We start from the raw sequence: 24,579 nt of genomic DNA, 5'->3' as shown, positions 1-24,579 counted from the left end.
GTAAAAATTACCAAGACCAAAGGAAACTTAAGACTTTGTAATTCCACTATACAAAAATATACAATCATATAGTGTATATCCAAGCTTGAAAATTCCAGTCCAGTAATTACACCTAACAAGGTCACCACAAAAATTTCCTGGTGCTAAAAAGCTTAGCATCTCTCAGCATAAACTACAACGAGTAGGGCAGGTCATGTTGCCAAATAGTACTCGAGTCAACTTCAGATAGAGGTCGAAACACAGACAGTTATTCAAAACATACTATGGTGTGAAGCTCTATAAAATTCACAACATACACCAAATCTGGGAGTTTTAAAGCGATATTACCTTCTCCTTGATAATTCTGCCTCGGGTCTCTGAGCAAAGGCAAAAACCAAAGTCAGGTAATGCCTAACAGAGTACATGATTGAAGAGGGTGAAATCTCAAAATATGTGGGCTTTGGCGTTGAGGAACCGCTAATAGATTGAATTAGTTCATCTACAGCCAGTACTCGAAACTTTGGGGGTCTATTCAGAGCGATATTGTGAACTTTGTGCTCATAAATCTTCCCATTCTTATCAAGTTTGTACTCGGAAGTGCCATCAAATCGACCGCGGCTCTCCCAAGGTACTCGTGGATCACCGTGGACAGTCCAGCGTACCATTATGATGCTCTCAGAAGGCTGCCACACGCTAACGATGTCAACCCACAAGGCCCTGAAAAAAATCCGGCCATGGAATCGTAGTGCCCAGAAAATCGACTTATAGTTCTCAATTCCAAAAAAACTGCTGAATGGATCTTTCAAGACAATATCATCCCTGTTCAAAGCAAAAGCAAGACATTGACACATCGTCAATGAATAAATAATGGATATGGTATTTGATCAAATTTTGAGGTAAATACTCATGATATAACCATAATTTCATATGATCTTTGTTAAGAGCATGTTACTGAACTGAAGTGGTGATCCTTCACCATATGCTATACTTCCATGGATCATGATCCTCTACGCAGTGATCTTGATGTGATAATCCAACGTTCAAGTTTAAAGTTGAAGCAACACGATGTCGTTTTGAGGTGTGTAGTTTAAAATAAAAGGGCAATATTTTAATATTATTTTGTTTTAATAAAGTGTTGCAATGGTGATTCTCAACTAGACTATCTGCTACAATACAAGTATGAGCATGAGATGGATGCATAGGCAAAAAAACATCACTCATTGATTTTCAAGTATACACTATTGAAGAATTTTTCCTCACCGATGCATGGGATATTTTTGTTCTCTCATAGCCAGAAATAATGTATGGTCCTATCTGTCACATCACATGCACAATGAATTGACCAGACACAAATGGAAAAACTTCATAATAAAACCCAAGATCACCGCAAAAACACACAATTATAACATGCACCTAACTAACTTCACAATGACAGCCTAGAAGTTTCTGATGACCCTTTTCTTAACTCCATGTCTAACACCACAACCTACACTCTAATTTTAAGTCTTAAATAATCTTATTATTCATTTATTTGGTATGAGCGTAGCCGCACTCTAGGGTATTTTCCTGGAGCATATTTGAGACAAATTCATTCATCAAACGTGTACATGAGGTAGGTTATCAGAATTAAAGGTGAATACATCAAACAATTTCAATAAATTTTGCAGAAATAGTGTAGTTAAGCATCTCATTGTTCACTTTTAAATTGGTTTTTATTGGCTTAAGTTGAAGATCTATCAATTGTCTTTAGTATAGTTTTTTGCATACTTTCTTCTTACAAAGCAAGATAAATAAATAAAACTAACAAGATGAAAACTGAAACTCCTGCTTTAGACCCAACACTCAGCAAATAGGCGACTCTACTTTTCCTAAATACACTATGAATAAAACTGATAAATCTGTTTTTCCCCCTTACAAATTTATATAAATAAATATGATTTTCTCCTACTTGCTAATAACTAGTTTGCCATCAGGTCCTCTTAGTGTAGAGTATGTTAAAAAGAAAATGAAAAAACAGACAAGAGTTCTTGACACACAATTGCACTTGCATAACTAACTCCCGCTCCAACCAACTAGAACTAGCCTAACTGACCAGATTCCTTGCACCTCGCCAGGAAGTCAAGGGTTTGAGTCTTGCCAGTGACAAGAATTCCCCCCTCCTAAAGCTACAGCTTCCAATGTACCAAAAAACAAAATTAACTCATCTCTAGAAATGCAAGGCTTGTAAAATTGGTATGTTTCTAGACATAGTGGGCGTTTGGTAAAACTTATTTGCAGCTTAAATCAAATTATAGCTTAAAATAAGTCATGTTGGAGTGTTTGGTAAAAATTATGAGGGATGGATTATAGCTTAACTTAAGCCATTTCAGCAATAATCTCTTAAGTTTGGTTCTCAGGTGCTTTTGAAAACAGATTGTGCGCGCAGCTGTTTGGCCCCGTTTGTAATGACTTAAATGCCTCTAAGATATTTCAACTATTACCAAAAACCCACTATATAAGCCTTATTATCAGCACTGCTCACTTGAGAGGGAGAGATAGAGGCGATTTCCGGCATAGGACGATTTTCGACGACTCAACTCTCTCTCTCTCTCTCTCTCTCTCTCTCTCTCACACACACACACACGCACGCACACGCACATGAACTAGAGCTCTCCCTCCCTCCCTCCCTCTCTCTCTCTCTCTCTCTCTCATCCCGCATCAATGCCGTTTTAGACCGGCGGCTAGGGTTTCTCTCTTTCCCTCTCCCTCTCTCTTTCCATCGCGATCTTAAACTGGAAATCATCTCTGGCATTCACTCTCTCTCCGCCGCCTCCTGCACCTACATCGACGGCTGGTCATCGATTTGTAGACCCGCAACTAGGGTTTTGCAGAACCAGCTGGTCGTCAGTCTGAAATGGAGAAGAAGGAAGAGGAGAAGAGCGGAGGCCGGCGGCGTACGGATGGAGGAGAAGAAGGAGCCTGCGGCTAGGATTTTGTAATGAAAAAAAATTTGATTGTTTAATTGAAAAAATATTTGATTGTTTAATGCAAAAAAATTTGATTATATTAATTGATACTAATAAATAATTTTAGTATTAATTAATACTAATTAATGAAATCACAATAAATATAAATACATGAATATAATTAATAATTTTCAGTTTTTGTGTGTGTGTGTGTGTGTGTGTGTGTGTGTGGAGGTTTTCAGTGTTTTTTTAATAAAAAAATAATAATAATAATTAAGCATTTTAGTCATTAATGAAATAAATTTTATATTAATTGATACTAATTAATAATTTTAGTATTAATTGATGCTACTTAAGCCATTAATTGACACTAATTAATTTATAACGAAAAAATGAAATAATTTTATACTAATTGATACTATTAATGAAAATAATAATTTTTGTAATACTAATTATATTAACTTTTATTAATGAAATAATTTTTTTTTAAATTAAAACTGAAAAAAATGACAAAATAATCATTTTTATATCATATAAGGGCAAAAAGGATAATTATATAGCAAAAAATTATTTTACAGCTTATCAACCAAACATTACTCTGCTGTTTAAATCCATAATCTCACAATTACACCAAACAGGTTAACAGCTTATATTCACAACTATAAGCTATAATCTGTTAAGTTATAATCTATAATCATTTTTTTTACAACTCTACCAAACGGAGCTATAGATAGCATTGTGAAATTAGGCCTTGTTTGACAAATGGTTTTTTTAGCCAAAATGTCAAAAAATTACTAAAAAAATCAAAAAGTCACTAAAAAAATCAAAAAACCAACAACCTATACCAAAAAGTTAAACATTCTCTTTTCTCTCTACTTTTTGTATATCTTTTCCTAAAAAATCAAAAAGTCATCCCAAACATACTATTTTTTTTTACATCGTATTTTATTCAAAAAGTCAAAAAATTATTAAAAAAGTCTATTCCCAAATGAGGCCTTAGTATTGACAAAAGCACTTATGCTCTATTTGGTTCACTCGAATGAGATAAAATGGTTATTCCTTAAACTCCCCTATGGAATGATCATTCTACAATGGTGAATGATGATTCCATTTACAATGTATTTTTCATTACTTTTTTAAGTCAACTAAACATGGGAATAGACATTTTGGTGGAATAGTCGTTCCATTCATCTCCTTTCCAGTGAACCAAACAATAACTTGATACAAAAACCAGAAGGATACAAGAAGAAATATAAATAACTAAATACGGAAATGCACGTTCTGAAATACATAATGACATGTTAATTGATTTTCCCTCCTCTCCATGGCTTTCTAGGTTGTAAACTTAATAGATCAGATGCTCAAGATGATGATGTTCATCTTGGATGAAAAACATCCTTTTGAGCTGCCCTAAGATATACTTTTAACGACTGATATATTCTCTACATTTTAATGTCTGCCAAAGGGATTTGGGAGAGGATTGGTGGTCAGACAGAAACCAAAAAAGGGACACTTGCTTGCTACCACCAATCCTCATTTTTATGTCCTACTTGCACCTCAAGAGAGGAGCAGTAGCCTTACATTTGAAGTAGGCTGGGATAACAAATGGGCAGCTGCGTGCTTAATGGCCCCTGGCCCTGGGAGGAAGAATCAAGGGACTTAAATCTTGCTAATAATTCCCAACACAAAATTTGATTCTACTATGAAACGATTCAAGATAATGAATTAATCTAACAATTACCCACTTCATCAAGAACCGGCTCCACAACTACCTATTATTAATAGCTAGAATTTTGATTTCAAAAAAAAAAAAAAAAAAAAATGAAGTATGAGTTAATTGTCAAGCATAAGTGTCTTCAGTTATTCCACACTGTATTAGACTTTGTTTTACTAAGAACCATGATAAACGATCTATCGCAGCCCTTGCAAAGCATACACTTTTTCACCATATATAAATTTACCTCCACTAATAACCACTAGATTACTTCTTCCACTAGTTTCAAAAGCAATAATCAGTAGTAAATTACAACTTATACACATACACATTCACACTGAGATATATGAATGATAGAATAAGGGGCATATAGATTCAATTTGTAGTTTCTGTTTAGTTTTCCTCACTTTCCATAACAAGAAAATGATCAAATAAGATTAATTTCAAACTTTCCTCCTAACATTTCTCAACAACCAAACAACAAAATAAGTGCAAAAGAATAAGGAAATCAAATTCAAACCTGTAGATATCAAAACTGAGTTCGCTATCAAACAACTTTGGGAATTCCTCGCGCAGAGTCCGAATCGCGTAACCTAAATTCACATAGTAATTTTGCTTCTCTTCATCCTCTTTGCTCGGCCTCAGCGGCGACGTCACCGGAGCTGAGAATTGAACACACAACCCCAAATTACGCCCCATCTTTGAAACCCCAACCTCCATATCCTTGATCCTCGAACAAACCCTAACCCTAACCCTACCTCTGCTATTCTTCTTCTTCAACACTGTTAGGTTTCCAACATTTCTCGGACTTGCGGGGACAAACTTCGCCGGAGAGATGGAGGAGAATTCGACGGAAGGCACGAGAAAGGCCATCGAAAGTGAGATTCAATAGGTGGAATTAGAAGTGTGATTGATCGGAAAAGGCTATTTGTGAAGCGAAATCCAGAATGAAGTGAGAATAGTCGAGATTGTGGTGTTTGTTTCCTAAGAAAAATCGAAGTTCGGATTTTCTCGCCAATATGATACACGGAGGAAAAGAACCGTTTGGCAATGCAAATTGGGGCCACTACGGGACAAAAGAGGCTAAAGTAGCCAAATTGAAACAAAAGCCACTCTAATGGGAAATTTTATTTCTACACATTAAGTTTTCTTACTCCATACACTTAATAAATTTTTTAAAATCATAATTTTATCCTTTAACAAAATTATTATCTCACCCACTATCGTCTCAGAATTTCTCCACGCACATCCCATGCCCAAACCTCAACCATACACATCATTTCTTTTTCACTTTCCCTACTATTTGCATTATTAAGGCCAAGTTTGGCTACCCAAAATAAATACACACTTTTTATTTTTTTATCTTTTTTTCATCACATCACCTCTCTACTTTTCTGCATATCTTTTCGTAAAAAGACAAAAAGTACATTTATTTAGGTCATCTCAAACAACCCCTAACTTCAAACTTTACATTATATATATAGCTCTACAGAAACATTAATCACTAGCATTGACTCAGAATTTATCAATAAACACCAACAAAAACAAAATCAATTAATTCAGGAACAAAACAAACAAATCAAATTAAGCACGAGGAAACATGTTACAAACAGAGTCAACTTCCCGATCGCATCGACAACCGCTCAACTTCACCATCATCATCATCTTCATCGTCACTCTTCCACCCTCTTCTTCTTCTTCCCAATCTCTCGTGTCGATCATCATCGTTGTCTCTTATCGCACAATAAGTACTGGATCTCTGTTTTTGAACCAGTGGGTTCACTACCCAAATCATCCTAACAATTTCTCTCAACTTGTCTCGACACTCTCTAATCAAACTACGAAATTATGTATTTTTTTCGAAATTTATTGGACGAAATTATACATAATATTCAGAAATCAAGTGCCGAATTAAACACATATATTCGGAAACCCAGTGCCGAGCACTTCCAGCCACGAAAAAATCATACTTTCATGCCAATGGAGTGAAGAGAGATCCGAAAATTGTCAATCTAATAACAAAATGATAAATGTAATAATAAAATTGAAAGATTTTGTTAACTTAAACAAGATTTTCAATAGTGTTTAGTAGATATTCAATGGAGCTCTTGAAATCTTCAATGGAGGTAAGGAAAGTGCAATTTTTTTTTTTTTTTTTTTTTTTGATTTCTTGTTTGAACTTCTTCTTCTTCCTTTCTGCTTGAAGTAGAAATGTAAATTGGGGTCACTTTGATCTTCACGAAAGTGGGCGGGAAGTGAAATGTAAATTGGGATAAATTAAAGTATGTGTATTTTGAGGGTAAAGTGTGTGTACATATGAGTGAAGGATTTATTTGTAATTTTAAGGATGTGGGTTAAGATAATTACTTAATAATTAAATTAATAGGGATGTGTATTGAGCAAAGATTTGCCCTGAGTTTACTACAGGAGTGGAAATAGAATGGCCCCACTGCAATTGATTGGCAACAACCCACTTCAAGGTAAATTTACCAAACTACCCCCACATGAAAAACCACAAATAAAAACAAATTAATGCATACAAATAAAAATAAAAATGACAAAAACGTAAATTAAAAAAAATCACAAAAATACACCTCATCCACAAAAAAAAATAAAAAATAAAAAACAGAAATTAGCATTTGCCATGTAATTTAAAAAAAAATAAAACACATAAAAACCCATTTTTGAAAAATAAAAACAAATTAATGTATACAAATAAAAAAAATGACAAAAACGTAAATGGAAAAAAAAGAACCACAAAAATACGCCTCATCCAAAAATTAGCATTTTCCACGTCATTTAAAAAAAAACATAAAAAATCCTTTTCCAAAAACAAAAAACAAATTAAAAAAAAATCAAAAAAACCGAAATTATCATTTTTCAGGTCATTTGAAAAAAAAATAATAATAAAGCCTTTTCCAACAAAAAAAACAAATAAAAAACAACAACAACAACAACAACAACAACAAAACACATGAAAATGAAACTGAAATAAGAATTGTCAATGTCATTTAAAATTAAAAACAAGAAAAACCTTTTAAAAAAATAAACAAAATAAAAAGTCGATAAAATGAAACCGAAATTATCAATTTCCATGTCATTTCAAAAAAAAAATGAAAAAGCGATTTCCAAAAAAAATAAAATGAAGACACCTCACCAAAAAGTCAAAAAAACAAAAAAGTCCTTCTCAAATTAGGCTTTTTAGCCCCAGGTTAAAATAGCCAAAAAAGTCTAAAAGTCAAATAGTCAACTCACTTCCCAAACGGAGGCTTAGACTTGTGACTTGTTTGAATAATTAATTCTTGTTTAATTAAAATCGCAAAAAAATATATAAAAATATCGTAGATTATTCATTTTAGCCTGTGTTTGGTTTGTCTTTGAAATTATAATTTAAATGGCAAAATTTTCAAATTACTTTTTAAAATTTATAACTAAATATACAATTTAAAATTATTCAAAACTCAATTCAAAAATTAATTTTAAAATTTATAACCAAACACACAATTCAAAACTCAATTTAAATTGTTTTTTTTCAAAACACAAAACCGAACTCTTTTCAAAACTCTATTTAAAAAAAAATCAAAAAATAATTTTTTTTTTTTGTTTTTTAAAATTATTTTTAGAATCATAATTTGAATGTGGAGTCGTATTTTGAGTTATGAGTTTTGCAAACAGAAAATTTGTTTGATTATTAGTTTTGAAAATAGTTTTGAGTTGTATTTTAAAAATTTTTAGATCTATTTTTTTAAAAATATTAAAAAAATTTCTTAATTTTATTTTTTTAAGGTAAATATTTTATATTTAAAATATTTATTTATTTATTTTAATATGGACTATATTTCATACATTTATATATTGTCCCTTTTTAATATTAAAAAAATTAAAAAAATTAATTTTTTATTTTAAATATTTTATTTCATTTTTTATTTTAAATATTTTTACTTTATTTTATAAATATATTTTTAAATATTTTAATTTTTTTGTTATATGTTGGTTATGATTTAAATGTAGAGTTTTGAAAGTAGTATAGAGTTTCAAGTTATATGCTTGGTTATGAGTTTTGAAAATAATTTTTGAATTGAGTTTTGAGTTATATGTTTAGTTACGTTTTGAGTATATAGTTGTGTTTTAAATTTAAAATATTAAAATAAAAATTAAAATATTTACAAAATAAAACGAATTATTTAAAATAAAAAATAAAATTTTCTTAAACATTTTTTAAAATTTTAAAAAGTAAATCTAAAAAATTCAAAATACAACTCAAAATTCTTTTTAAAATTCAAAATTCAAAAACTTTTTTCAAAACTCATAACTAAACAAATTTTCTCTTTTCAAAACTTAAATCTTAATTCCACACTCAAATCACAACTCTAAAAAGAGAATCACAATTTCAAAACTAAACCAAACGCAACCTTAGTTTTTGGTTATTTTAATAGGCTAAAAGATTTATGTTTAGAAAGATGGTTGGATTTTTTTGTAGTTAAATGTGATGTTTATAAGAAAAAAAGTGAAATAATTATGAATTTGATATGATATTTTGTCTTATTAACTATTGGAGTACTTTTTCATAAATCTATTTTCACCTACTTATGTTCTATTTAATCCACATTATTTTCTTATATTTTAATAAGCCCTATGAGTAATACAATTACAAAAATACTCTTAATAATAATATTCACATTTATAGTGTGCATGTTCCGTGATGTGAATGCTCACACCATCAATGCGAATGTTAACACGTTAATGTGAATATTCATATTGTAAAATATGGATGTTCAAATTACCAAATTGCTAATAGTTTAAAAAATATTTGTAAGGGTAAAAATATCCATAAAATACTTTAAATATGATAATTACGATTTGATGGATCAAATATTCAAATAATAAGACTTATTGAAATACAATAATATCTTATGAACTAATTGTAATACAAATACTTAAAAAATGATTTTTTTAATAAATCTTCCTTAACTATTTTAATTTATTTTGTCTTTTATAGATTTTCGTTCAAAAATAAAAAATAAAAATAAATAAATAAACTTTTGCCAAACAAGGCCTATATGTGGAGGCCAAAGTTGGGCTGTGCTAAAATATAGCCCATTAATTACACTAATTAGAGAAGGAGTAAAAGGCTATGTAACTCAGGCCGCATAAGTTTAGTCCAATATTTGTTTGGGGACTTATAGGCTGGCCTTATGGACCAAGCATAATACCCAACAAGTCATGCTCTAATTAATAGGGCTCACATTTTTGGTTTTACCCTCACAATCTAACCCGCTTGTGCGGGGGTGATTTCCGCACTATGAAGAAGGGTTGAACTTCGTGGATAAACAGCGTACTTTGGGAATTGAAGATCTACACAAAATAACAAACGGTAAGGCTGCCCCGATCGGGTTTTGGTCGGAAACCCCTCCGATGGTAATGTCAGGGACTCAGGGAGAAGAAGAAGAGAGAAAAGAGAATACTAAAAGTGTATATGTGTTGAGTGTGTGGATTTTCGGATCCCTTGAGAGTGAATAGTGTTCACCTTTTATAGGAGAAGGTTGTTTGTCGTTCAAGTCCTTCTCTCTCCGTCATCTGTCCAATGTGTCTTATTCGTGGTCGTCTCCTATTGGAGGAGGACGACCACTCCGCCTGACACTCAGGTGCAGGTCTGTTTTGTTTGTCTCATTAGCGGACATCTCTCATTGGAGGAGGATGACCACTCCGCCTGCTATTCAGATGCAAGTCTATCATATGTGCATCTTGTCCCTCTGTACTTCCATGTTTCCATGTTCTGTTCATACAGAGGGAGAGGAGCAGAGTTGTTTGTCTCTTGTGGGCTTAAGAAAGATCTTCAGTGAATTGGCCTTCTTTGAGTTGGCCTACTCTAGAATGGTTGTCCAACCAGGAGGTCCAACATGTTACTCAGCCCACTTCGGAGTGGTTGTCTGTTCATCCAGGAGGTTCAACATGTTGCTCAACCTACTTCGGAGTGGTTGGCTGCCCGTCCAGGAGGTCCACCATGTCGCTTGGCCCACTTTGGAATGACATTCGTACATTGGGCCAAGCTCCTATGATTGTCTTGCTTCGGAGCAAGTGTTGGCCATAGGGCCGAGGTTCAACATAGCTCAACCTCGGAGTGAGCATCGCATTGGGCCTAGCACCAAGACTTAATTAATTTTTACCCACTTCATTTGCCCCCTGGCTTGCGCTTACGTTTGGCGAAGCAGAAGCCAATTCTGTCACAAACTTCGAAGTTTGGTTGATCACAACTTAATTTGAGCTTCGTGAGTTGGATTCAAAATTATTGTTCGGCCTAACGTTTGCGTCTGCCCAATATTTCGTAGCTCGGTTATGTCCCTAAACTAAATGTGTATCTTCACTAGTCTCGTAATTGTCTAGCTTGGTGCTCTTTCAGTCGGCTGAGCGTCGTTGCTTGACTTGAAAAAATATATATATACACAAATTTTTTTATTTTTATTTTTAAAAATATATATACACATTTTTTTTTTTGGGTATATATATATTTCTAAAGTTGAACAATTGGACCGAGCAATACAATCTGCTTCACAGCAATCCAAGCATGCCTTATCATAGCCAACTTTTAACTTGTTTTGATAATGTTGATGGGTAATGCCTTGTGGGCCACACCTTGATTGCCATGCATGGTAATATCATGAAAATACTACTTGCTGGGTGCTTGGTATTGTTTTGCACTTGGTGAAATAGATGTGGGCCCTACAAATTTGGTACTCCAAATCAAATTTTGTAAGTTTGCTTATGGAAATGTTTGGTAGGCCACGTACTGATCACTTTTTTGCACTAATTGTCTAACATGCTCTAATGCATTTTTCCAACCAGGATAGACAACAATAAATTTTGTCTGCTCTGTCCCATTTAAGAAATGAAAAAGTGATGATCAATGCTTGGTCGGTCATGCTCCATCTTGTTTGAACATAATTGGCAAATCAATTGTTCGGCTCATTTTTCATCACCTCTGCTCGGTTATCAACTTTTTTCATATTCAGAAGCACTTTTCTTCCTCGGTCATCTTTTTTGTTCAGTTGGACTGCTGCTCCATCAAGCCTATTCTAACACATGATGGGCCGAACAATTCCTGTTTATTTTACGCACGACTTACCCAGCTCGGTCTTTTTAATTTACGCACGACACTGCCTCAATTTCTGCTCGGTTCATTCTCGTTCGGTGGTCATCTCTTTTCATATCCAGCAGCATATTTCTTCCGTAGTCTTTGTTGTTTGGTTGGACTGTCGCTCAGTCGTGGGTTTGCCATTGCTCCGCCTTAGAGAAGCATCCCATTAAATTCGCAGCTCAGTTGCTAGCTTGGTTCATCGCCACCGACGAATGAGTTCGGTCGGTTGCCGTTACTCCGTAGCTTGGTTCGCACCAGCTTTCACGCTGCTCGGTGATCTTCAATTTGTGCTTGGTTACATCTTTTCAGTGTCACGCTCGGCTGGCCATCATCTTCGTCTTGCCATTGGACTTTAAGCTCGACACTGACGGATGTACATACTTGACTGTCGAGCTGCCACGCGTCCATATCTGATTAGTTTGGGGCTGCTAATGTCACTTGAAAGCAAACCATCTCAAAATTTTTTGAAAACAAGCAAACCTATCACTTTCTCACTCTAAACACTTGAATTCCCAGACCCATTTTTCCCATTTCTTTGCTGCCTCACTTTTTGACTCCAGGAACAACGGAACTCATTTTTGGAAAAAGAGTCTAACTTTGGTTTTGTCCTTACGCTTTCTTTCTTTGGAACTCTAAAGCAATTTTAAAATATGAGAGGTTGACCTCTAGTCACTCTCTATAAATTCTAGATTCCTTCCCAGAACGTTGAGGACTTGTATCAACGTTGTGGTTTTCTCACTCTCTCTCTCTAGAATTTTAGTTCAAAGAGACTGATCTCCTCCATTTCTCACGTTGGTTCAAGCTTCTTCGGTGTCTCGAACAGTGCATTTTCCATGGTGGAGTGACCCTACTGCCGTGTCGTCGCCCATGGCCTGCCTATTTTGCTCTCGTTACTCAGTTTCGTCATTTCTGATGTGGTAAGCTCTGAAGTTCTTAGTCTCCGGCTGTATCATTGGCCTCTAGCACCGTTTCTTGCGCCTCCATTCCAAAGTTGCTTTTTCATCACGAGTATCCCATCCCTCGCAGTGGGTTTGCCATTGTCATTTACTGATTCATGTTGTTGACATTGTTTTGTAAGTCCTCAGGCCACTGTTATTTATTTATTTATTCTTTTTTTTTTGCTCTTTTTTTTTAAATTTAATTTTTTTTATTATTACTATTTTTTTTTTTTTGCAACTCACAATTTTTCTCTTGGTTGCCATAGTGGGATTGCTTCCTCGGAGAGGCTCGCTATCGAGTTCCCCTTGATTTTGACACCGTAAGTCATAGAACCTATGTATTTCCTTTCCACCTTCACCATTACTTTTTTGGCTAAGTGTAACATTAAGAGTTGTCTAGCATACGATTGCTCGGTCAGCGATTGTACCTCCAACCTTGCAAGTCATCCTTAGTGTAGTTGTTTGGTGGAGCGTCGCACCTCCCATGGGTAAGTTTCGGAACCTAGTGGACACTCCAGCGGGAATGGAAGAGTTCCGCCGAAGATATAACATTCCCAATGATGTCACATTGACATTGGCAGCGGTAGATGCGGATCGGCCGTGTACGAGCACCACAATGCCGTTCTCAATTGCCTCCATCGTAGAGGGGGGTGTTAGGTTTCCGTTGAACCCTTTGTTGCGTCGATTTTTTTCTTATTTTGAGCTCATACCAATGCAAATCTCAATGAACACATTTAGAGTGGTAAACGGTGTCTTGGTCTTGAACGACCTCTTAGACTTGGACTTGGGTATTTGGGATATCCTTCATTGCAACTCCTTGTGTCATAATAAAGGCGGTAAAACCTATTATGTCAAAGTTCGGTCGTTGGACCTCCAACTCGTTACTGAACTTCCTGATAACGACAAGCATTGCTCTGATTTCCTTCAAGTCGGAGGTAATTGGGAGTTTGCGGCCGAGGAAGTGGGCCGATCGAAGCGGGTTCCACGAGAGAACGGCCACCCAGGTCATTCTTTATTTTAGTTTCCTTTTGTCCATTCGCTTATCGCCTATGATTTTTTTTTTAAGTGTTGTTGTTCGTACTTGCAGGTTCAAAGAAGCTAAAAAGGAGGCCAGAGAAAAAGCATCCGAGGGATATCAAAGTTGCACTAAGGTATGAAGATTGGTCGGCCCCGCATTTGCTTAATTATGTGCAAACTTACAAACATGTCATTCAACGGAAACCCAAAGTAAATGACTTCTCGAGGGACTCACTTGAGATTGAAACCGAAGAGCAAGTTGGCCATACCACCGGAGCTTCCTCTTCCGCTGTTGTTTGTTCATCAAGTGGATCACTCAGTAGAGGCTACTTTCCGTCGCCAGACTTAGCAAACGAAATGGCTTATCGCCAAAAGCTCAATCTTGATGCCTTAGTCTTTGGATCTGATGATGAGGACCTTCTAGCTATTTCGACGGTCGACACACGAGTTCCTTCTCCACCGATTGAGAGGTCTAAGGGTGGAAAAAAACATGTTGCTGTTCCTTTTCCTCCCGTTGCTACTCTTGCCCTTCCTGTTGATAGGGCCTCAAAGAGGAAGAGGTCTAAAGGTAAAGAAGTTGTTGGGGGTTCTAATGAGCAGGGCTCGGTTGAAGAATGGGTGCCCCCATTAGAGCATAACGGCCGAGCAATCACTACATCGGATAGCACAATTTACTCAAGTGACTTGGCCTTTGACTTATCAAAGGCATTGCTGCTACCTTTGGATATAGCGGAGCAAAACATTTCAAGCGATGTGTTGATCAAGGGTTCGGTGCAGATGCTAACCGCAGTAAGTCTTCTTCTATGTCTGTCATTTCCTTAAATTTGGTTATTGAGAATATGACATTTTGGTTGGTGCAGTGCATTTAGAGGATGCACATCATGGATGAAGGGCGGCATCGTGAGGAGCAAGAAAGGGTTAAGACGATCAGTACGTTGGCTGATGCTGATATGTCCTTGAAGGCAGCCGAAGAGGATCTAAAGAAGATGGAAGATGCAAAGAAGAAGACTGAGGCACTAATGTTCATGGCCGAGCGGAGGGCTACAGATGCAGATGCTGCTCTGAAGTCTTTAAAGTCTAATTATCAAGGGATGGTGGACGAGGCTGAACAGAGGGGCTATGACGAGGCCGAAAAGACCTATTCGGAGGAGATTTTGAAGCTAAAGGACAAGATCTTTACTAAGGGTTGGACTGGGGCTCTGTGCACTGCTAAGGTGGAAGAGGCTTCTCCTCTTTATGATATTGACGATATCCTAGTCCCTTCAAAGACCGCTGCAAGCGTTAGGATGAGAAGGCCTCGGGAGGATAGAGCTACGGATGTTGATCCTTCTGGCCTTTCTCTTTTCCTACTGAGCTCTTCCTTAGTTAGGCAAACTATCAATCCTACAGAGGAGGAGCACTGCGAGGATAGACACTACGAGGAGGAGCAACGCGAGGAGTAACTTGTTAGGTTACCTCGAGTTTTGCTTTTACTTCTGCTTTAGTAGTTCTTTTGTAATGAAACTTGGAAGTTAATGAATTATCTTCAACTTTTGCTTTAGTGCTCGGTTGGATAGGCTAGGATACAAACCGAGCTCCATTTTGTAATGAAGTATCTTCTAAATTTGCCAAGTGTTGAACTTGCAACTTGTACTTTTTTATTTGTCTTGGAGTTCGGTCAGCTGGACCTCTTCTTTTGTAAGGCCGAACTCTTTTTTGTAATTGAAGTTTCACTTCAATGCACTCGTTCTTACATTTTTGCAAGTGCTGAACTGCTTATCTTCAATTTTTACTTGTATGTAATGTTTGCCCCCGGCCGAGCAGAGGCTCTGTGGCCTAGCAGGCCATCTGTTCGGTCTAATTAGGCTTCGTGCCTTAGAAAAAATTGATTGAGTTTTTGATGCCCCCAGCCGAGCATGAACTCTGTGGCTCAGAAGGTTGTTTGTTCGGTCAGACCATGCTTGATGCCTTAGTAGAGAAAAAATTGTGAAAGTTTTTTATCATGTTGTTCGACCGCCACCTGACTTGGTCAAGTTTTGGCGTGATTTAACCTCTCGTAGAGTGTAATTATGCCCTTCTTCGAGCACAAATTGTAAATATGGACCGTGATTTAACCAAAGGGTTGAGCATCCAGGATTGGCTTGAGTTAAGACCCGTGGCCAATTTGCTCCACCGAGGATAAATGTACAACACAAGTAAATAAGGACAAACTGTAAAATAAATTTCCATTCATTGATACTTGTAACTTTTGATTACATCAAGGCATGTTCTGAGAAATACATTACTGTAAGTATTTCATCTTAAGAATCACATCACTGGAAGTAATTCTTTAGGTTGGCAACGTTCCATGGTCTAGGGATTGCCTACCCTGATAAGTCAGCCAGATAGTATGCACCATTGCCAAGTGCTGAAGTAACCTTGTAGGGCCCCTCCCAGTTAGCATCGAGTTTCCCTTCTCCAGGAACTTTCTTGTGATCCATTACCTTCTTGAGTACCAAGTCAGCTGGTAGGAATTTCCTTGGACGCACATTCTTGTTGAAGCTCTTAGTGAGTTGCTGCTGGTAAGCCGCCAATCGAATGAGAGCAGCTTCCCTATGTTCTTCGGCCATGTCCAGAGCTTGGACGATGGCTTCATCATTGTCCGCTGGCTCAAAGATCTCAGAATGGATGGTAGGAAGGCCAACCTCCAAAGGGATGACTATTTCCATCCTATAGGTAAGAGAGTAAGGTGTCTCACCGGTTGACCGACGATGAGTAGTTCGGTAAGCCCAAAGGACATTCAGTATCTCTTCCACCCATTTGCCCTTGGCTTTTTCAAGACGCTTTTTTATCCCGTCAATGATCGTCTTATTGGACGCTTCAGCTTGGCCATTGCCCTGTGGGTAGGCCGGAGTGGAGTTTCGGAACTTCATCTTCAAGTTAGTGCAAAATCTCCTGAAGATCTTGCCATCAAATTGTGTACCGTTGTCAGAGAGAAGGACTCTGGAAATGCCATATCGAGTCACAACATTACGCCAAACAAACCTCTTAGTGTATGCTTCTTTGATCTTGCACAAAGCCTCCACCTTCACCCACTTGGTGAAGTAGTCAGTTGCAGCGATGAAGAACCCTTTATTCCCAATTCCCCTAGCTAATGGTCCAATAATGTCTAAGCCCCACTAAGCGAATGGCCAAGGACTGGTGAGGGGGGTAGGAGCTTTGGCTGGCTGGTGAATGAGAGGAGCAAACTTTTGGCACTTGTCGCACTTGCGGACATACTGTTAGGCCTCCTTTTGCATGCACGGCCACCAATACCCGTGTGTTAGGGCTCGGTGTGCCAAGGACCGACCACCAGTGTGACTTCCATAGATTCCATCATGGATCTCATAAAGCACATCTTCCACCAGACTTGGATGAACACAGAGTATAAAAGGGCCCATGTAGGACTTCTTGTAAAGCTTGCCATATGGGGAGACCCAAAATCGAACAGCTCTATGCTTTGTCTTGTGCGCTTCTTTTTTGTCTTCAAGAAGGGTGCCATTCTTCAAGAAAGCCAAGAGTAAGTCCATCAAACTCGGGCCCAAGTCAGTGCAGAGGACCATTTCAACTAGTTGAATACTTGGTTGGGGTACATATTCCACCCATATTTTGCGGCCGTCTCTGGAGTCGACTGAGGAACCCAAGCAAGCTAAAGCGTCAGCATGACCATTTCGCTCTCGGCCAATCTTCTTGACTCTGATGGCTTGGAACTTTCTGATCAAATTTTTGGCCTGTTCTGCATAAGTGGTCATCCGCTCATCGCGAGCCTCGTAAACTCCAGGGAGTTGGTTGACCACTAATTAGGAATCGCTAAAGACGAGTAGCTCCTTCGTATTGAAGTGTTCGACACTTCGCAGGTCGGTTTGTAGAGCTTTATACTCTGTTTCATTGTTAGAAGCTTTCCAGCCCAATCGAATGGCTTGCTCCCACATGAATCCTTCAGGAGAAATAGGGACAACTCCTGCCCTTGAGCCTTTTTGGTTAAAAGAACCGTCCACAAACAGCTTCCATAGTCTCCAACAAAAAGTTTCCATACTTCGGCTGGGGATTGCCCTTTATGCTGGGCAGTCATAGTGACCAAAGTTGAGCTCCCTTCGGAGGGGACAACTGGTCCTGGGGTGAATTCTGCAACAAAGTCTGCCAGGACTTGAGCTTTGATTGCTGTTTGAGGTTAGAACTTGATATTAAACTCTCCAAGCTCCACCGCCCATTTTGCTGTTCGGTCTGAGAAATCTGCTCGAGTGAACACCGACTTGAGGGGGAATTCAGTGAGGACGTTGATGGTATATCCTTGAAAGTAGTGAACAAGCTTTCTAGAGGCAATTAATAATGCATATACCAATTTCTCCAATGGCAAGTATCTAGTTTCGACATCTAAGAGTGTCTTGCTAACATAATACATTGGTTTTTGCTCCTTTCCATCCTCTCGGACTAGCACTGCACTAACAGCATGATCAGAAACAGCCAAGTAAAGGAAAAACTCTTCATTGGCGACAGGAGTAGATAGAAGGGGATGAGAGGACAAATACTTTTTCAAATCTTCTAGTGCTTCGGAGCACTGGCTTCCCCATTCAAAATTGGTTTTCTTCCTTAGAAGTTAGAAGAAGGGTTTCATCCGATTAGATGACTGACTGATGAAACGGTTAAGTGTTGCATCCATGCCAGCAAGTTTTTGGAGTTCCTTAGCCTTTGTAGGCGCTTCGAGGTCTTGAAGGGCTTTGATTTGGTCGGGGTTGGCTTCAATGCCCCGCCTAGTCACCATATACCCTAAGAACTTCCTTGATCCTACCCGAATGGCACATTTTGAAGTGTTCAGTCGAAGCTTGTGAGTCTTCAGAATTCCAAACACTTGCTCAAGGTCTCTCATATGGTGCTCGGCCAACTTGCTTTTGACGACCATGTCATCAATGTATGCTTCCATGGTTTTACCGAGCTGGTCCTTGAACATTTTGGTAACCATTCGCTGGTAGGTCGCACCAGCGTTCTTCAAGCCAAAGGACATCACTTTGTAGCAGCAAGTGCCTCTAGGGCTGATGAAAGCCGTTTTCTCTTGGTTAGCACCGAACATGGGGATCTGGTGGTAGCTATTGTAGGCGTCTAGAAAGCTCATGCGCTCATGTCCAGCTGTTGCGCTCACGCACTACTTCTGTCGTCCTTTGTTGGACGCATGGCTGTAATGCCATCTCTATTCCTTACACGTGTACATGTCAATGCTACCAAACAATATTGGCCAAACCGCCAAACGATATTGACGCGTACCTTAAGTGGATTCCTCTTCTTATTCCATTAGGCCACATGGAATGCCCTCACCGAGCAACTGCTTGGCTTGATTTCAGTTCTGCTACATCCAATTGGGCTAATCTAGGTCAACTATTCTACCATTCCTATAGCTCGGCCTAACTGTTTGGACTCTTTGTGTTTAGCCCAGTTGAAATCCTCATAGTTTGTCATCCGCGTAACTCTGGTGTTAGCTCGGTCTCAGGCAGCGATCTCATCTTAGCCTGGCCCAGTCCACACTTTTGCTTATTCATTGTTCAGCACAGTCCATGTTGACGGCCTAATTCCAACTTAGCCTGGTCCATCACCAAGGCACGTGCTTAGTTCGGCCCGCAATCTATGTTCACCACCCAACATGATCCAACATCCTAGACGAGCAAATCGAGTTGTGCGGTCCAACATGAAGGTCCGCATTAGGTTTAGCTCAATCCATTTGTTCGACACAAATTCCCATCTCAAGTTTTGTAAACAAATATTACTAACTGCACATTTTATGATATTAGTAATTTTATTTTGAACTGATATCTTTGGAATCAAGGAGATTAGCGTGTTGATTAAAACTCTTGTACTTTATTAGGAGATCAAAAGTGCAAATCTATTTACATGATCTTATTATTATCTGTGCATTTTTTTTGTCCTCCCAGTTCTTCTTTTTCTTCTCTTTTTTTTTTTTTGGTGTGTATTAGTTATATGTTGCATTTGATCTTCGCTTTAAATAAATAAAACAAATTTGGGTGATTTGGGATTTATTTATTCAGGTTTCGTTTGGGAACATATTATTTTAATAATTTTTAGATTTTTTATGAAAAAATGTACAAAAAAGTAGAAAGAGTAATGTGACAATTTATAATGGCTTTTTGGATAGAATGTATAATTGACAAACGATACCTTCATAGTTTTTTGTTTTTATTTTTTTTTATTATTATAAAATAATGTGTAAAAAAGTAAGGAGATGATATCATCCCTCTACTTCTTTTTTTTTTTTTTACGTGTTTTATAATAAATAAATAAAAAAAATCTAGAAATGAACCATATAGATTGTTGTCAAACCACATACAACAATAATATGAGAGTAATTAAATACCGGGTGTGAGGATTCGAATAAAAAGTGGTTTAGGATGTCCTAAATAAGTGTACTTTTTGACTTTTTATAAAAAGATGCGTAGAAAAGTAGAGATGAGATGTTGATTGATGTGACCCAAAAAAGATAAAAAGATAAAAAAGATGGACTAAAATAAGTTACGCCAAACAAGGAATTCAAGGAATTCCTCCTATTTTGCCATGCTTTATTGGTTGCTTTCTTTTCCTCTATTTTAAAGCCAAGGAATTCATCAAATAGAATTGAACCTCAAAAAGGGCAATTTTAATATTTCAAGTTCTACTTTGTAACCAATGTGTTTTAAAAACAGAATATTGTCCCTAAAAAAAAAACAACAACAAAACAAACAGAGGATAACTGCAACCAAAGGGGGCCACCCATGTTTTGGATCACACCGAATTTTGAATACTAAAGGGTAAACATTTCCATCTGCCGAAGCACATTGCCATTAGCCCTTTTCTGTCTCTTTTTCTTTTTTCTTCATAAAAATGGAAGCAATTTTATGTTTATATATACCTTTTAATAATAATGTGCTCTTTTTTATTTTTTAGACATAACGAGAGGAGTGAGAGTAATTATTTTGTTTTTTTAGAATATCCTTTTAGCAAGGTGTCTGTCCAATAACAAGAGATTATATATATACTTATATCGTCAGAAAAATAGGAGATATAATGGATAAATCAAAAAGGTGGTGTTTGGGAAGAACTTCTTGGGCTAAATTAGCCATGTAAAGACAAAAAAGTTGATTTTAGCCACATAGAGACAAAAACTTCATAATCACTTGCCACCAACCATTGTCAAGGTAAATTTACAAATCTACCCCCACATGAGAGAGGCATCACCACAAAAGCTTCACAGTCACTTCCCAAAAAACACCTATTTTCAAAAAAATACACAGGACGTTGAAAAAAAAAAAAAATTAAAAACGTTTTTTTGGTTTTTGTTAAAATATTTTATAAAAATAAATTTAAACTCTATTTATAAAAATATTTGTAAATATTTTAAAATTTTTTTATTATGTGTTTGGTTATGATTTGAGTGTAGAGATGTGAAAGTAGTATGGAGTTTCGAGTTATGTATTTGGTTATGAATTATAAAAATAATTTACTAATAAAATTTTATTTTATGTGTTTGGTTACGATTTGAGTATAGAGTTGTTTTTAAATTAAAAATATTAACATTTTAAATTATTTAAAATTTTTGAATATTTAAATTATTTAAATCTTTTTGTTAAAATAATTTTTTAAATATTTAAATTTTTTGCAAAATAAATTTGTTAGATTATTTACATTATTTAAAATATTTTAAATAAAATTTTTTGTTAAAATATTTCAAATAAAATTTGGTTTTTGTTAAAATATTTTATAAAAATAAATTTAAACTCTATTTATAAAAATATTTGTAAATATTTTAAAATTTTTTTATTATGTGTTTGGTTATGATTTGAGTGTAGAGATGTGAAAGTAGTATGGAGTTTCGAGTTATGTATTTGGTTATGAATTATAAAAATAATTTACTAATAAAATTTTATTTTATGTGTTTGGTTACGATTTGAGTATAGAGTTGTTTTTAAATTAAAAATATTAACATTTTAAATTATTTAAAATTTTTGAATATTTAAATTATTTAAATCTTTTTGTTAAAATAATTTTTTAAATATTTAAATTTTTTGCAAAATAAATTTGTTAGATTATTTACATTATTTAAATATTTAAAATAACATTAAAGTTAAAATAAAAATTAAAATAAAATTCAAATTCAAATTAAATTAAATATTTAAAAGTAAATTAAAATTAAATTATTTAAAATACACATCCTAATAAAATAAAACCTCACTTTTTATCATTTCACCGAAAATTAAAATAAAAATAAAAATAAAAAACGCATGAAAAAATATTTGCAAAAAAAAAAAGGAACTTAAAATACATAAATTATTAACAATAATTTATTAATTGAGTTTTATTTTACGTGTTTGTTTACGATTTGAGTGTAAACTTGTTTTTAAATTTAAAATATTAACATTTTAAATTATTTTTATTTTTTGAATATTTAAATTATTTAAATTTGTTTGTTAAAATAATTTTTTGAATATTTAAATTATTTAAATTTTTACGATGTAAATTTTTTGAATATTTATTTTAAATTTTTTCCAAGGTAAATTTTTTAGAATATTTACATTATTTAAATATTTAAAATACAAAAAAAAATATAAATAAAATTAAAATAAAATTTTAATTAAGTTTTGTTTTATATATTTAGTTACGATTTGAGTATCGAGTTGTTTTTAAATTAAAAATATTAACATTTTAAATTATTTAAAGAACGTAAATTAAAGAACAAGAACTAGTTAATGTATAAAAAAATATAAATGACAAAAACATAAATTTAAAAAAAATAAAAAAAATTTAAGCAAAAAATAAATAAAAAAATATTTTACCAAACTACGCCAAAATAAAATCCAAAATAAACAAATAAAAAATAAAAAAATTTAAGCAGAATACCCAAATCGAAACCCAAAAAAAAAAAAAAAAAGTAGCAAAAAACGGCAAATCAAAATCGAAAATAAGAGAAAAATAAAAAACAAATAATAAAAAAAAACAACATTGGTGGACCGTTTGGGAAGCTGACGTGGATGCCAAAATCTTTGAATTACAGGTACATGTGGATCAAGGGCACTTTGGTAAATTAACAGGAGGCCACCTCACCAAAAAGTCAAAAAGCCAAAAAAAGCTAAAAAGCCCTTCTCAAACCAGGCTTTTTAGCCCCAGGCTAAAATAGCCAAAAAAACCAAAAAGCCAAAAAGCCAACCCACTTCCCAAACGGAGGCAAAACAATATTGGTTGAATATATGACCATCTAGTCTTCCAAACTCATATGATAATTTCTACTATTTTTGTATGGACAAACATGCCACGTAATCAGACAGACGTACCAAATAATATCTTGACACCAACCATCAATTCATGTTAATTATATATAAACTTAAAATGGGAACAGTTTAAGCACAAAACAACCAGCTTCATATTTGTAAGGCTAAATTGGAGAGGGTTCCTACATATTTTTCAAACATTTATACAGTGTTTGTATCTTAAATTTATTTAAAAACAAAAAAAAAATTAAAATCCAAACATAACCTTAGGTGTGCAATTTGTCTATTTTTACAACTTGCAGATTTATGACATTTTTGAAAGCATTGAACCACTTTTGATAGCTGCCATCCACGTATACACCACACCGCACCTTATGAACTAAGGCCTCGTTTGTTTTTTGTTGTAGGAGTTCACTCTAGACTTTTAGTGATGAACAGTGGACATAAATCATGTTTGTTTGGTTCGTGGTACTCCGGATTGGTAGTCCCTTCGGACTATGAAAGGCTTTGGGTGCGGTATTAGCTGTTTGAACTGAGAGATGGTATTAGAAAATAATCCGTTCAGCTTAAGATGTTACCGGTCGTCCGAACCGGCCGGTCAACTACATTTTTTTTTTTTTTTTTACATGTTGGGCATTTTTTTTCAACATTAATGTTTAATATTTTTGTTTTTTTGTTAAGTAAAAATCATAATTTAATTTGTTTTATTATTTTATATTTATTTAATTTAACAATTCCTACACTAATAACTATCATCAAAACAAACACAATTTTACTAAGAGAAATGCTATAGGCACCAAATTTTCTACCAAATAAATGACCAAATCTCTCACATTTGGTCATTTATTTGATAGAAAATTTGATATCTCCACACCATCAATCCTCTCACTAACAATCTAGTCACTATCAATTCCTTATATTTTATCTTTGAAAACAAGCAGAACCTAAAAGACAATAAATAGATTTCAATAAATCACAATGACTCACCAACAACAATGGACAATAGCTAAGAGACACTGCAATGTCATAAGAACTAATAATATAATCTAAGGATAATTAAAATTAATTACATATTAACTCCGTCTACGTTAAACCAGCACACAATCTCGGATACGCATCATGGCATAAACACAAATTAACAGCAATCCAACTTAATTAGTATCAATAACACAAATTAATGAAACTATTATTGAGCCAACATATGAAAAACATCACTCTGCATTTTGTTTTTCGTTTTTTATTTTCTGTTTTCATAGAAAAGATTTTGCTTGATAAAATTGTTTCTGAAAATTTTTTTTACAAAAAAAAAAAAAAAAAAAGGACACGAAAATTTTTTTAAAAATAAAATTGGAAAACAACCCTCTTTGTTTCCAAGAACACAAAATTAAAAAATGGAAAACAACCAGATAGAGTGCATGCCTTCCTGGACAATAGCTAAGAGACACATGCAATAGACAAAAGCTAAGAGTCACTGCAATCTCACAAGAAATAGCCATACAATTAAGGACAAGAAAGTTGATTATGTATCAACTCCGTCTACGTTAAACCATGTCTTTCAGATAAGGTGCGACTATGCGACTGCTTGGCCACGGATCAAAGCATAAACACA

The 24,579-nt window shown here is 35.1% G+C and overlaps 1 protein-coding gene across 1 annotated transcript; it reads right to left on the bottom strand.

Annotated features, from left to right (window-relative positions):
- Positions 1–18: 18 nt before the first annotated feature.
- Positions 19–5,757, bottom strand: LOC114270192 (uncharacterized). The gene is made up of 2 exons (XM_028211641.2): positions 5,159–5,757; positions 19–798 (listed from the first exon to the last, which is right to left on the bottom strand). The coding sequence occupies exons 1-2, from the start codon at positions 5,509–5,511 to the stop codon at positions 324–326; spliced, it is 828 nt and encodes a 275-aa protein (XP_028067442.2). The 5' UTR covers positions 5,512–5,757; the 3' UTR covers positions 19–323.
- Positions 5,758–24,579: the final 18,822 nt, after the last annotated feature.

This window comes from Camellia sinensis, chromosome 2 (assembly GCF_055761805.1).
Source record: "Camellia sinensis isolate YWXY chromosome 2, ASM5576180v1, whole genome shotgun sequence".
NCBI classification, from domain to species: Eukaryota; Viridiplantae; Streptophyta; class Magnoliopsida; order Ericales; family Theaceae; genus Camellia; species Camellia sinensis.
The sequence above is the reverse complement of the archived record's forward strand: the minus strand, read 5'-3'. Positions and strand labels throughout refer to the sequence as shown.